This window comes from Micromys minutus, assembly GCF_963924665.1.
Source record: "Micromys minutus genome assembly, chromosome: 22".
NCBI lineage: Eukaryota > Metazoa > Chordata > Mammalia > Rodentia > Muridae > Micromys > Micromys minutus.
The window spans coordinates 17,123,943-17,139,503 of record NC_137957.1 but is presented as its reverse complement, the minus strand read 5'-3'; the positions used below and the strand labels follow the sequence as shown (position 1 = coordinate 17,139,503).

The following is a 15,561-nucleotide window of genomic DNA, read 5'->3' as shown; positions in this document are numbered from 1 at the left end:
ACAGGCTTGTTCTGACCTCAGCGCTTCCTCCATAAGTGACGCTGTGTCTTCAGAGCCGCGATAAAAATGTTTCCTTCACAGTCGTGACAAAAATCAAACACCGTATATTCTCAATCTCTGGCAAACACTTTATTCTCCTTATCAGAAACTGTTGGAAGCCAGACCTGAAAGGGTCCTTCAGAAAACAGTGTGTGTGCTCGACAGAGAAGTGAAAGAAGTTTAATACCAGCTTCTGTTAGCTGTGTCCCTGAATGCGTTTCTCTGGTAACATCCTCAAACTTGAATAAATTAGTTACAACGTCGGTAGAAATAAAAAAAGTAATCTGTGAAGAAAATTCCAGCAAAATAAGGATCCGTCGAACAGTCAGCTAAATCCTGTGGGAACAGGAAAAGAGAAAGACGAGTGTGAAAGTGAACTACTGTTAGTGTTTCGAACAGAGTTTAATTTCCTACTGAAAAGAAAAAGGGGGTGAAAAAGGTTGCTTACTGGTGCAGCTACCCGGAAATGGTACGCGCTGTCGGAGAACCGGGCCACGGGGAGGCTCCAAATGTGCTGATATCCCTACGGGATGAAGGAGAGATGCCCATCTCACACCACGAGTTACAACTCAGTTGGGAGGAAGGCAGGCTGGGGCAGCTCGTTCTTGACAACTGTAGGAGAGGCTCTAGGACAATATTTTTTAATATATGTCGCTAGGACAGTCTACGGTCTCTTAAGGATGCAAGGTGGATGCCGAGCCAAGCGGGGTGGCCAGGGTCAGGTAAGCAGGGGCACTGGCATTTGGTTCCAGGCATCCTTGCCTCAATAGGGTGAGCAGAGGCTTCGGTCCTAAACAGGTTCTTCTGAAACTAGGGTGCAATGCTAAGGAGCCAGAAAACATTACCTGTGTCATCTGAGCATCTTCTTCGTGGTTCTGTGTTCTTTCCCGGTGACTGTGGAAACATATATTCCCTAGCGTGAATTTGCACTGGAAGACTATCAAGGGCTCTGTTGTGCTTCGAGAGATGAGGAAAGAGAGCAAACACGGTTAGTAGATTCTACCAGGCTACATTTTGATAAGAAGATGAACTAACTGGTGGACATAGAATTAATGCTTCCTGGGACCATGTCCTAGTCAGGGTTACTACTGCTCTGATGGGCACCGTGACCAAAAGCAACTCGGGGAGGAAAGGATTCATTTGGTTTATGCTTTTGCTCTGCTGTTCCTCACTGAAGGAAGTCAGGACAGGAACTCAAACAGGACAGGAACCTGAAGACAGGAATTGATGGGGGCGGAGCTTATATGCTTGCTTCCCCTGGCTTGCTCAGCCTGTCTTCTTATAGATCCCAGGACCACCAACCAGGGATGGCACCACCCACAATGGGCGGGGCCCTCCCTCATCAATCACTAAGTAAGGAAATGCCCTACAGGCCTGCCTGAAGCCAGTTTATGGAGGCATTTTCTCAGCTGAGATTCCCACCTCTCAGATAGCTACAGCTTGTGTTGAGTTGACAAGAAACAAGGCAGCACAGTCTAAAACAGGCATTTTGTAACTCAATCCTCAGTGCCAAGAGACTTGCTGGTACAGAAGGAGGCTGATCCTTCAGTGATTAACATGCCATAGGGTTCTAAGCCTGGAATCATGGCTCTAACCCCTACACCAAAACATGTTGTCATTGCTTTTGGGTATATCTCTTCTCTTTTCACTGGTAGCTGAAGTTACATTTACCCGAAGCCCCTAAGACTTTAGATGCTGCAAAGCCCTGGTGTGGGTTGACAGTGTTTAAAATAACACGGCAGGCACACATTAGCAATGATCTGGAAGGGAGGGGAGATTGGACAGATGGGAAGGAGCTAAGAGGGTGTAGAGGTAGAAGGTAGTCAGGGTGTGTTAGATCCATTCTTAAAATTGTCAAAGCACTACATTAAAAAAGAAAGAAAGAGAGGGAGGGAGGGAGGGAGGGGAGGAGAGAAGGAGAAAGGAAGGAAGGAAGGAAGGATGGATGGAAGAATTCACCAGCTTTTAAAGTTATAAGGACGGAAGACCTACAAGAAGGAGCTTTTCTTCCCTGACAACTGACTTGTCAATCATCCCTAAGAGGAGGAGATTCATCCTTTCTTTGCTCTGCACAAATAAGAAAAACCTGCATTCTCAGCTGAATCTTCTCAACGTCACCCCATGGATGCCTGAAACTGGAAAGCACCAATCCCCAAGCTACTATCTTTCTCAGAAACACACATCCCTGTGAGAGAGGATAACTTTCAAATGAAGTCCAGCAAGAGATTAATGACACTCAAAGTAGGGAAAATTATAACAACATATTGTTTAAATTGCAAAAATTGTTTATTTCTAGAAACTTCCATTCAGTATCTTGGGACCACAGTTGGTCATGTAACCCATGTGAGGCTATGGGTAAGTGGGGGCTGTTATATGTGTGATTTTAAAATGGCCGGCATTTGAATACTGGTTCATAAGCTCAAAGTCTTGATTTAGTGGTTCAAGGTGATAAGGTGTTATAATTATCAGGCATTATAGTTTATAATTTCGTTTCCTTCCACTGAAGGCCTAGGAATGAGAGAGGGAGTGCTGTTCTGTGTTACCTAGGGGCGCTGGTGAACAGCACACTGGGCTGTTACATGAGCACATTTAGTGTCCACTTGGCCGTGACGGGTTCTACATCATGAACCTTAGCTGACTTTCCATAGCGTGCAGTTGGGCCGAGTGTCGCTGCCTCCGTGATGCACAGAACTGAGGAAGAAGGGACATGAAGGCCAGAGGAGACAGATGAGACACAGGTGGTGCATGATGGGAGAGGGGAGCAGAACCAGGGGAGAGGCTGGAGGAAAGAAAGAAGGCAGATGCAGGAGCCAGGGGTAAGACTGGAACGGGGAAACTGAGGGCTTTTCCGAGAGAAGTGCCTTGCGCAAGTTTGAGTGAAGTGGATTGAAAGTTATAATTATTTAAAGTGTGAGATGACATGCCAGATATGGCAGTGCACACCTAGAATCCTGGTATTCCGGAAGTAGATGCCAGAGGGTTGTGAGTGTCGGGCCAGACTGAGCTACACTGTCTGAAAATACCCAAGCCCTGCACATGGAGCTCAGTGATTGCCTAATATGCTTGGGTTTGGTCCATACCTTCGCACGTGCTCGCACACACACACACACACTCACACACATACACACTCACACACACAGTCACACACACACACTCACACACAGTCACACACACACACACACTCACACACATACACACTCACACACACAGTCACACACACACTCACACACAGTCACACACACACACTCACACACATAGTCACACACACATACACATACACACTCACACACACACTCACACTCACACACACATACACACACACTCACACACACACACTCACACATACACACTCACACACACATACACACACTCACACACACATACACACTCACACACACACTCATACACACTCACATACACACTCACACACACACTCACACACACTCACTCACACACACACTCACACACAAACTCACACACATACACACTCACACACACTCGCACTCACACACACACAATGGATTCTGACCTACAGAATGATTCACTTATAACTCACACTTGTGAGTTTTAGAGGGATTGTAGCTGTACAACGGGCTATTCTTCATTGAGTGCCCAACTGCGGGTCAGGAAGGGACACTGTCTTTACACACATCCTCTTACAAGACAAGCAAGAGAATGGCTGGAGCTACAGGTAAAGCACATTCCCACCACTTACTAGCTGTGAACTCAGAGCATGTTGTTTATGTGTGATATGTATTTGTGTATGTGCATGTGCCAGAGGTCAATGTTTGGTGTCTTCCTCTATTGATTTTCACTTTAGTTTTTGGGATGGGAAACCCCAGAGCTGGACTGACTAGCCAGTGAGCTCAGGAGTTTCCCGTCTCTGACTCCTCAGTGCTGGGTTTATAGAAAAGCGCTACTGTGCTCAGCTTTTTTCCTGGACGCTGGGGATTGAACTTGCATCCGCATGCTTGTGTGCAAGCACTCCACAAACCGAGCCATGTCTCCAGCTCCAGAACACATGTATGACCTTCGGTCCCTAGCATCCCAGCTGCCAAACATAAGTAGGAAGAAACTCATCCTGAGAGGGCAGGATCGTATGTCCCAGTATTAATGTGTGTGCTGTCTTACACATAGTCTGTGATCAGCCAATGGCAGCTACTAATTTTGTCAGCGTTAACAATTTCTCATTGCAACTCTACGTACCATGGTATTATGTGATATCCATTTTATAGGCAAAGAAATAGTAGCCCAGAGATGGTGACAGTCTCTTGCGGAAGTAACAGACAGAATTTGAATCCTGGTCTGCACAGCTCAAAACATGGGTTCATTTTTTCCCCCCAGCCCTTAAGCAAAAGAATACCACCTACATTTGTATTCCCACTGGGATGTCACCAAGATGTCCAGCTCCAACCCAGGGGCCATGTCAATACTGGTGTTCCTACCACAGTTCAAAGGCAGGAGTGTGGCTCCCAGCCCTCCCATCCCCTGAAGGAGCCTGGATGATCTCACCTCTTTACCCTCTATCAGTAACATGGACTGACAGCAGTTTATCTTCTAACTCACTCAACAATGACAGCATTCAGACTTACTGTTAGGAGAAGGAGAAAGCGCCATTGTTCCCGGCAACCACACACTTACTTGATTTCCAGAGAGAATTTGACGTTGGTGGGTGTGTTCTTATTAACAGGAATATTATAATTATAATGCCCAGGCCTGATTTTAGAAGAAAATAAAAGCACAAGTCAAAATATGTGCCAAAAGCTTCGAAAGGATTTTTGACAGAAATCACATACTATGTAAACTGCAAAATAACACATGATAAGTTTAGAAAGTTGAGTTTAATCTCCCGTGTCTGTAGTTTTCAGAGACAAACTCATCCAATGTCAGAGTGAACTTGGCTTGGGCCTTAATATAACCTATGGAAAGTCAAATCTCAAACCAAATACACAGAATCAAATACCCAGGAAATGACTTTGGTCACAGAGAAACAATTTCAGGAAAAAAACGAAGTAAACGTGAGATCCGCCCAGAAAGGCATTATGAGCACAAACTGCCCTCCCTTTATAGAACTTTAGCAGAAAATGTGGATATTTAGACCCAAATCACTTATATTTATGATGGCCCTGACTACCACTCATGGATGAAGGAAACTGTAAGGAAGACTTGCTTAGGGTCCACCTTCCAAACGAGAGATGCTCAGAGGAAAGGGGCTGTCCCACTGATTGCTATTGTGATGAGAAACTCCAGTGAATGACACGCATGTAGTTAATCAAGCGCACCCTCTGATTGTCCTCCCCAAGGATGACACAGAAAAACAACACAAACCAGATAAAGCGGGGACGAACCAGATTATCTTTAAAGGGTGCTAAACTAATAGTCAAGATGTGAAAAGAAAAATGCAGGGAGCTGGAAAAATTCAGCATTTCACAATATTAAAGAATATCAAAACCACATTGTGAACCTTGGATGTGCACAGTTTTTATTTATCACTTTATTTTTTAAAAAAACTGAAGTGAACTATATACCAAGATATATAAAAAAGCACATTACATTGTGCACCAGGAATATATTTAATTTTTGCTAGTCAGTTAAATGTCAAAAAAGCTGAAGAAAAAAAAGCTTAACACTATTCACACGCACACACACACACACATACACACACACACACACATTATCTGCCTTAGGATCAGAGCCTTTAACTCAACTGGGAAGCATGGAATTCCTTTCCTGTTATGTACCTTCCAGTACTTGCTGCTTCTTGGCAATGGACACTAACTTGTCTCACAGGGAATTTGGACCTGAGTCATGTGATTCATCTTCATGATGTCATTCTGTCATACTCACTAACATCTGTCTGGGATGCTCACTAAAGGTGTGATCTACAGCAAACGCACACAAAACTGCAAAACGGCAAATGCAAAATGACATCGACTTCCTAGTGCTAATCAGAGAGTTCAGTGTGACCATAAAGAGAGGCATTGGAAGTCATCTTTAAATACCTGCTGTTTTTATAGTGCAGGAACATCAACTGGAAGCCTAATCTATCGGGTTGAAGAGAACTGTGCCTGAAAACACATAGGTCGCATGTGTGACCCCAACTGAAAGGAATGTCTCGACTCTAGGTACCCAACAGGTACATCTCAGAATAGGAAACATTCTCCATGCTGAGTGTTTACAATGTCCAGATGCACCACTGCCGTGTGTGTGTGTGTGTGTGTGTGTGTGTGTGTGTGTGTGTGTGTGTGTGTGTGTGTGATGGGGGGGGGCTGTCACACACTAGGATGGATCTTATATCTGGGCAATTGTTTGTCTCCTAGAATAAAAGCTACGCTAACTTGAGCTGGATTTCCACATTATTAAAACAATGCCCTTTGTTGTTATACAAATGCCATCTTGTGTTCAAAATCAACTAGGTCCTCAGAGTATTGCTGTGTGACAACCCCCCCCCAGGGTACTGGGTACTCTGTGTTCCCAGGATTTTGATTTAGATGTAGCCATTAAATGAGGAGATGGGAGATCGGCATCATGGGGGTTTGTAGTTTATTGACATGTGCTAATACCCACCATTTCTGACTCCCTCATTTACCCAATATATTTTTACTAAAAAAAAAAAAAAAAAAAAATGTAAACACACAACAATTTCAACATGAAGCTTTGGTTTTCATTCCAGTCTCAAAAGTATAATGCTGACTAAATCCCAGAAGCACCCAGAGCATCATGGGAGGCTTACCCACCCGCAGTGGAGCATTCTGCTGCAATACCGACGGTCTATCTTTTGCTGGATTTCTTTAATCTGAATGGAAGCGATGGTGGTGTCGATCCCTCAATTAAGGAGAAAAGAATCTCGGTTAGATTAATAGAGAAAAGAAAAGAAACTCTTGTGCAGGGGAAAGTGCTTTGTTCCTACTCAGTCCCAAACTACAGAATGTAAACCAAGAAATTCCCAAACAAATGAGAAAAGGAGGGAAGAGTCTGGACCAGGCTTTTGTGCTTGTTTGGGGGATGAGTAATTGTAAGAAATTTTAGGAGATTGCTAGTAAAAACCCTGGCTCCTAGAAACAGTGGCGTCACATCCAAAAGAATTTCTGGACTACAGAAGTCCTGCTAAATTGGAATTTACTAGAGATGGGATATGCGATGTCACACACAATCCGCCTCAGGAGACAGAAAATGAACTAAAAATGCAGTCAGAACAAAGGAGGAAGGCAGGGACTTCAAAGACCTTATTAAAATCCTGGAGCTCAACCACAGTTTGTCTGGATGGCCATCCCGAATGCTTCATTAGTCTTCACGTTGATAAGGATTATAAAGCATGGCCACCCAGGTGTCCACACTGCATGTGTGTGTATCTCTGTGTGTATATATGCACGTGTGTATCTGTGTGTTTTTGTATGTATCTGTGTTTGTGTGTGTCTGTGTGTTTGTGTATAAATGTATATGTGCATGTGTATGTGTGTTTGTATGTATGTCTGTGTATCTGAGTGCATCTATATGTGTATGTATATGTGTGTCTGTGTGTTTGTGTATCTGTGTATGTCTGTGTTTCTGTATAAGTTCATGTGTGTCTGTGTGTATCTGTGTGTTTCTGTATGTGTATGTATGTATGTGTGTGTCTATATGTGTACCTGTATGTATCTGTATGTGTCTATATCTCTGCGTGTGTCTGTGTATGTCTGTGTATATCTTTGTGTGTATATCTGTGTATATGTGTATGTATGTGTATCTGTATGTGTTTGTATGTGTGTCTGTGTGTTTGTGTATCTGTGTATGTCTGTGTGTGTCCTTCTGTGTGTTTGTTTGTGTATCTGTTGTGTATGTCTGTCTATATGTGTGTCTGTGTATGTGTCTGTGTATGTCCATGTGTGTCTGTGTGTATCTATATGTGTCTGTGAGTGTGCCTGTATGTGTGTCTCTGTGTGTGTATTTATGTTTCTGCTTGTGTATCTGTGTGTATGTGTCTGTCTGCCTGCCTGTGTGGTGGTTATGGGTGACAGGTAGGGGTGGCAGGTAGTGTGGTTGTCACCCCACTAATGCTCCTAAAGCTGTGGTTCTGCCTAGTCCCAGAGGGCAAAAGAGTGTCACTTAAATGTCAACTTACAGTCGCTCTCCCAGTCCGGGCTCATAAGCGTGTTTCCTGTCAGGAACGATTTGCTTTTGTTTTCTGAAGAGTAAAAACATGTCAGTCAGAAAGGCTCCTTCAATGATAGAAAGCTGACGGAGCTGAGATCTGAATACATCACCACCCTTTCCCTCTCCTGCTGTAACGCCTACCCCATTTCTTCCTGATCTAGTTTATTCTTATCCTCATCCAAGAGGTCATCTGTTATGGGAAAATCACACGCACCCAACACATGTTGACTTCAACACTTTCCCTCAGAATGCCTAAGTGGAGATATGGCCTTTAAAGAGTGGATCAGGGGACGTGAGACATTTAGATGAGCTCTAGGCCAATCTGACAGATGTCCTTATCAGAGCAGGACATTGCTGGGATACACCAGGGGTGGCTTTGTGCACATACACACACACAAAATACCATTCATGGACCTAGCAAGAAGGAGGCCTTCTGCAGGCAAAGAAGCCAGATTTGTTGACACCAAGATCTTGGACCTCTAGCCTCCAGAACTGTCAAAAACCCTCAAATATCTGTTGTTTATACCACCCAGTCCATGGCGGTGTGTCATGGCAACCTGAGTAGACCGAATGATCATCCCAGAAGGCCCCAGAGTTCACAGCTGTCCCTACCCCCTCAGTTCCGAAGCATGTGGTCCTCAGTTTGTGTCACACATCAGCCTTCCCCACCCCCATGCACGAGGCATAGTACCTCTGCGTTTTAACTTTGAATTTGGTTTTATTCCTATTACCCTCTGGGCCCTCTATAACTCCCGGGACAGTCTGGACCATATTAGGGAAGCATTGTTCTCTGATGAATGAGAAGCTAATGGTAGATTTATTTCACATCTAGACCCTGAATCAAAAATGTTGCTAACCAAAGCTGTTAGGCCTATGTCCCTCAGGGTCACCCTCAGCATGGGTTATGCAATATTCAAACAATGGAAACATGTCATTAGGGGCTGTGGGTGTTTGAATGCATGCAGTGACTGAGAACTCGAAACTCCGGGGACAGGCCACCCCTCTGCCGGGCAGGCCTAAGTGTCCTTTTCCTCGAGTTGCCACCTATTCCCGTTCACAGGTCCTGATGTCAGTCCACTGCGGTGAGAACAAAGCCCCAAAGGCTACAGCTGTGCCCCACCCATGCCTGGCTCCTCCGTGCTTGCTGAGGGTCAGATTTCCTTTATTTCTGGGTGAAAATGAAAATCATTGCAGACTGACGTGGTGCAGAATCAGAAACAAGGATGAAGCAACCACGAGTATGTTGGAATCAGATTTCCGGCCAATCCTGGAACCACGGAGGACAGTAAACAGTCATAAGCTGAGGAACAATCCCAGGTATCACTGGGGCAGGGAGTCAGGGGTGCACGGTTCCTCTCGGTGTGGCCTACCTTGCCCCTCTACCCTTTGCTACCATGGCCCCTCTCCTCCATAATGGAGCCTATTAAACTAGATAGCATGGTTCAGAATGCATAATTAGAGTGAGGAAAGATGAAGGAAAATAAATAAAAACAAACCGTACCGTGACACAGACTATTAACCCTCATACAAACAGCATCAAAGGGGCTCAAAAAGGAGCAGGACTTATACGCTGGACTAGGTGCTCCTTCCTGGTTATTAAATAATGTGGATATTTCTATATCCATATATATCGAGAGAATATATGGATATATTACATACCCAATATATGTTTGCAGTGAAGGATAATAATGATAAATATACTAACTACTCCTTGATTATTTCCTATTAGATGCTTCTCTGAGCACCTAAGGTCGGCCCAATAGGATGACTGTCCCTTCTCAACAGATGAATACAGGGATAAGGAAGAGAGAATAAGGGACAAGGCAGACAAAGGATAAAGAATAGTCCAGACTGTCTTACCCTCTACACCTTCATCTGCCATCCTAGAATTGAATAAAATGAGATCCATGGAGAAACAAGATTCAAGCTCTATGAGTCTACACTGTAAGGGTGGGGGGGGGGGACCCAGCCAGCTGAAGACAGGAGTCAGGTCACTGGGGTGGGGACAGAGCCAGGGCACTCACTCTGCTATGGTAGAGAATGGCATTTCCAAAGCACAGAGGCCACTGCTCAGGTGCCAGGGCTGCACACAACAAATCATTTACTGTTTTCTTATTTAAAAGTGTTTTTAGATTCTTTGTGCGTATGAGGTTGTGCCTGCACATCTGTATGTACATCACCTGCACATCTGTATGTACATCACCTGCACATCTGTATGTACATCACCTGCACATCTGTATGTACATCACCTGCACATCTGTATGTGCATCATGTGCACGCACCTGTGCCCGAGGACGTCGGAGTTCCAGATGGTTGCCTGTCAACATCTGGATGTTGGGAATCGAACCTGGGTCCTCAGGAAGTGCAACAAGTGCTCTTAACATTTGCACCATTCTCCAGCCCTACACCAGTCTCTTAAAAATTAGATGCTGAGAGCAGTCACTTAGCCATGTGACTGATGACCTTGGCTGTCAACTCAGTTCCATTGAGAAATGAATCAGCCACGGTTTCTTAAACTGTGACTTCGTGGGGTTCCCATAAAAGTGTGTGACAGTTGTGAAGATGCTTGGCAATAATAAAAGAGCTTTGAGTGTACAATAACTAAAAATTAACTGAAAAGCACATGCTTACTGGGTTCTGGGTGTTTTAGGCTCACTCGATGGCACTCTGTCACAGTCCCTCGCTGCAGCCTTGGTTCTGAATATCCCATGGTGCTTTGCTGCTACTCAAAGCCAACTCACATGGCCCTGGCCCCCTCAGCTCAAACTCAAGACTACAGTCCAGTTTTCACTTAACTGCAAAGCTTTCTGCCCTTACAGAATCATACTATCCCACAAAAGGAAGCGAAGGCTTTCAGTAGTTCCCTGCCATCATTTCTCGGTGTGAAGATATCCAGATAGAATGGATACCTTTTGGATGGCCAGTGTTAGAATGTTAGATTTTAAAGACTGTTATTTGGGTTGCTGCCTTGCGTTTTACAAAAAAATCATTAGATGAATCCTAGGCTAGGGATTAGGGAAAATTTTTCTGACAGTTTCTAAAATGTCCCTAAACATAGGTCTACAACTATGCAGCAGGTGTCTATGCAGAAATATTGTCAGCCCCATGGATGAGAAAATCAAAATGTTGATCACTTCCAAAAAATAATGGAGGTACTCTGGGTCCTTCAGTGCCAAGATTTAATTCTTCTTTTTCTTATAAATATTTCTTTCCTTTTTAAGAGTTTTATGTATATGTGTCTGAGAATACACATGCACTATCCTGTGTGTGAATGGCTCGAGGAGAGTGACAAATACGTAGTAAAAGGTGGTTGTGAGCCACCCAGTGTCTTAAAAATAAAAGCATGATTTGTTGTCGGTATGATATGAATATCAAATAATTATTTTGAATGAATTTCTTTAAGCCCATATTTATCAGTGGATGTTTTGGGTGTGTGCCTGTTTAATATGCTTATACACCTGGGGTCATTTGAAATTTCTCGGACAAGAAGGATCCTGAGGTAGAAAAGAAGCCGCAGCCCAGGTGATCGGTCTAGTACACTTGCGGCTGTGCCAGGAGGATCTCAACAATGGCTCTTATGTGTGACAGCACCTGGTAGAGAAAGCCCTGCTCTGAATGTAGACGGCACTGTTCAATAGAGGAGCCGGGACAGAGAAAGGCAGGAGGGAGTTCTACAGTCAGCCCACTCTCTTTATCCCATTTCCTGGCTGCTAAGAAGTGAACGGCCTATCCTCAAGAGAAAAATATGACCGAGGCAGCTCATAGAAGGATGGGTCGCTTATTCGGGCTTTTGGATGCAGAGGGGTAGCTAACCACCTTGCTGGGGGAGAGTGGTGGCAGGCAAGCAGGTGGCTGGAACAGCAAATTAAGAGCTCACATCTTAAACCACAGGCACAAAGCAGAGAGAGTGAGGCTCCAAGTCACAGTCCAGGCACGCACTAAAGTAGGTGCCGGCTCCGTGTATTACATCTGCGGAAGAATAGAAGGGAAAGAGAAAGGAAATGAGAAAGGAAAGCCCGTTGTTCAACCCGTAAGTATCTTTCAGTTACTCAGAGGGAAAGCTGCCAGGCTAGGACTTGAAGGATGCGGAGAACAGGTTTGAGAGGCTGCGTTTCTTCCCCTCTCAGCACACAGGCGTGGGGATGCTGTATGCAAGTGTCTAAGCGTACGGCCCAAAACGATGCATCCTATTATTGGCTCTTGAGACATGAGAAATTTCTAGAGAACTGAATATTCATTTTCTTTTGCTCAGAAATACGTATGCTTTCCCCCAGGGCTTCCAGATTTCTTAGATTCAAGCTGTTCCATCAATAACTTTTAAGGGCTCGTCTGCTACTAACAGTTCCCCTTAAGGGGGCTTCCACTGAAGCCTGCAGGTTTTCAGGCAAATGAGGCCTAAAGAGAAGTAGAAACTGTCTGCTGCCTTGCATTCTGCTTCCTTGCTGAGCTCGCAAGGGGAGGAGCTCACTGTAGATCCCGGCAAGAACACCAGGGACTCACTTCAGTCCACAGAACTGTGTTTGTAGGTCCTTAAAGAAAGAGAGCCCTGTAAATAAGACGGACTGCCTTGTGAGATATTGTTCTCACCCGAGCATGTTCACTGCTGATCTGCTAACTGTAGGGATTCTGGTATGCGCCACCAGCCCCTGATAGAGCTTTTCTAAAAGCAGTCATTTAAAAGAGGCTGGAGCTCAGCAGTTAAGAGCTTGTACTGTAGAGGATCCAAGTGTGGCTCACAGCATCTGTGTCAGACAGCCCACAACCACCTGTGACTCCAGCTCCAAGGGACCCAGTGCCCTCTTCTGGCTGCCATGGGCATTTGGACTGACTTATACAAGCACAGCAGACACAGACCACAGACCAGACAGAGTTACAGACAAGACACAGACCAGACACAGACACACAGACCAGATACAGGCACATACTGGACACAGACTATATATACACATACACACAAACAGAAAGATATCTCAAGAGAAAGACACACACACACATGCACACACACACACACACACACACACACACACACACACACACTACAATACGTATTTTTTGAAGGTGAGGTTGATTCAGTCGGTAATGGTGTTTACCACATAAGCCTGATGACCTGAACGTTTATCCCCAGAGCTCCTGTAGTGGCTATTCTGGTTGTCAACTTGACTATATCTGGAATGAACCACAATCCAGAATTAGAGGGCTCACCTGTGATCCTGATCTTGAGGCTGGAAGATACAAGTTTCTGACCTGGATCTTGGCATGGAGATCCTGAGGCACAGTGGCTATGAATTCCAGGACACTAAGGCAAGGAGATCTATGAGTTCAAGGCCATCGATGACAAGGCAAGTCCCAGATCGAGGTGTGGTGGTACACACCTTTAATCTGGGACACACCTTCTGCTGGAGACCTACATAAGGACATTGGAAGAAGGAAGACTCTCTTCACCTGCCTGCCTTGTGGGACTGAGCAACTGTGGGAATGGATCCTTAGACTTCCATTCACAGCTGCTGCTGACCATTGTTGGGGAGTTGGACCACAGACGTAAGTCATCAGCAAATCCCATTACTATGTAGAGACCACCACAGTTCTGTGACTCTAGAGAACCCGGACTATAATGTCTCTCACCTCTACATGTGTCCACGGCATCATACATGTGCATTCACACACTATGCACACCCACATATTCTCACATGGTAATGATAATTGAGAAGGGATAATCTTATAGGTTAAAATAATGAAAATATTTTTTTCAAAGGTAGAGATTAAATTTTAAATTCTCTGCAGAGTGTCCCCTAACTTGTCGTTTCTATGAAGCAAGACTCTTCAGTTCTGGAAGGCTGGTTTTTAGAAACCCATAAATCCTGCTGGGTCAAACGGGTGAAGCCCTCATTCAGTAAATAACTTCCAGCAACTTTCAGGATAAGCTCGCTGTACAGAGCAAGTGTTTTTCATTAGAAGGCTCAGGGTGTATTTCACAACTGGTAGAGGAGACCTCCCAACCAACTAAATTAAAAACCTGAGTGGAGAGATCGAAACTGATCTACAACCGAAGTATATTGTGCCGTGGTGGAAGGTGGGTAATATACGAATGTGAAACTGTGCTGAAGGTGAACTCTAACACAGTGTCTGGGATACCCTTCTCATCCTGTGATTGAAACGGGCCTATACCAAGAGGTGGATGCACCCTGCCCATTGTGGCTGAGGCCTTTAGCATGGGGGGGGCATTTTCTTTGGGGCATTTATTCATTTAAAAGTTCTTACATTTCGGCTGGTAAGATGGCTCAACGTATGAGAGCACTGACTGCTCTTCCAGAGGTTTTGAGTTCAATTCCCAGCAACCACATGGTGGCTCACAACCATCTGTAATGAGATCTGGTGCCTTCTTCTGACATTCAGGCATACATGCAGGCACTGTGTATATAATTAATAAACAAACAAACAGATAAATAAATACATACATACGTACATAATACATACATACATAAAAACAAGTTCTTGCATTTAAAACAAAGAGATCATGGATTCCAAATGCTAGTTTGCCTCTCTCTCCCTCCCTCCCTCCCTCCCTCTCTCCCTCCCTCCCTCCCTCTCTCTCTCTCTCTCTCTCTCTCTCTCTCTCTCTCTCTCTCTCTCTCTCTCTTTTCCCCTCTCTCAGTTGGTTCACCAGCTTGTTACAATCTGTAGAACTCCAGTGATGTTTTCCCGATGGGCCCTTTGTTTTTTCATATTTAAAACTCTCCTCACTACTTAAATCTTTATGGGTTCTGCTTGCTGATCTATTTTTCTCAATTGTTGTGTTAAGGAATAGGGAAATGGGGGGGGGGGGCACGGTGGATGACTTTTCTGAGAGACACTTTACAAAGACTTAAGCAATCAACTTAGACCTAAAAGAAGAATTATGATCTGAGTCCAGCATGTCATAACAATGCAGATTTCCCTTCACTTGCTTTACTACAACAGTCTGACTCCTCAGGGAGGAGTCTCATGAGTGTTGTCTTTGGGGGCTGAGTAAATTGTCAGATATTACTCTGTCCCCCAATGACAGCTCTCCTATTTTTTTTAAACTCCATGAATTTTAAAATTTTCTATTCCTTAATTTTTAATTGTTCTTCATGTCTCAGAAACATCTGGTTGCAAAGACCCAACATGCTCTTCTTTTGTGTTAGGACCCTTGAGGCTGTACATTACCCTAGATCAGCGGTTCTCAGCCTTTCTAAAGCTGCGACCCTTTCATACAGTCCCTCACGCTGTGGGGACGCCCAACCATAGAACTACTTTTGTTGTTACTTCCTCACTGTAATTTGGTACCGGCATGAATCATAACGTAAGTATTTGTGCTCCTTGGCGGTCTTAGGTGACTCCCATGAAATGGCTCGGGGTCGCTACCCACAG

At 44.5% G+C, this 15,561-nt stretch overlaps 1 protein-coding gene across 1 annotated transcript in view; it reads right to left on the bottom strand.

The window, feature by feature from the left end:
* Positions 1 to 288: 288 nt before the first annotated feature.
* MYRFL (myelin regulatory factor like) overlaps positions 289 to 15,561 on the bottom strand; it is a gene marked incomplete at both ends in the record, with an annotated part of 113,330 nt that continues 98,057 nt past the window's right edge. The window contains 6 exons of the mRNA XM_080935346.1: positions 289 to 375; positions 488 to 562; positions 885 to 996; positions 4,681 to 4,755; positions 6,777 to 6,864; positions 8,141 to 8,203. Of these exons, the coding sequence (XP_080791472.1) occupies positions 289 to 375; positions 488 to 562; positions 885 to 996; positions 4,681 to 4,755; positions 6,777 to 6,864; positions 8,141 to 8,203 (500 nt within the window). The remainder of the gene's footprint in view (positions 376 to 487; positions 563 to 884; positions 997 to 4,680; positions 4,756 to 6,776; positions 6,865 to 8,140; positions 8,204 to 15,561) is intronic.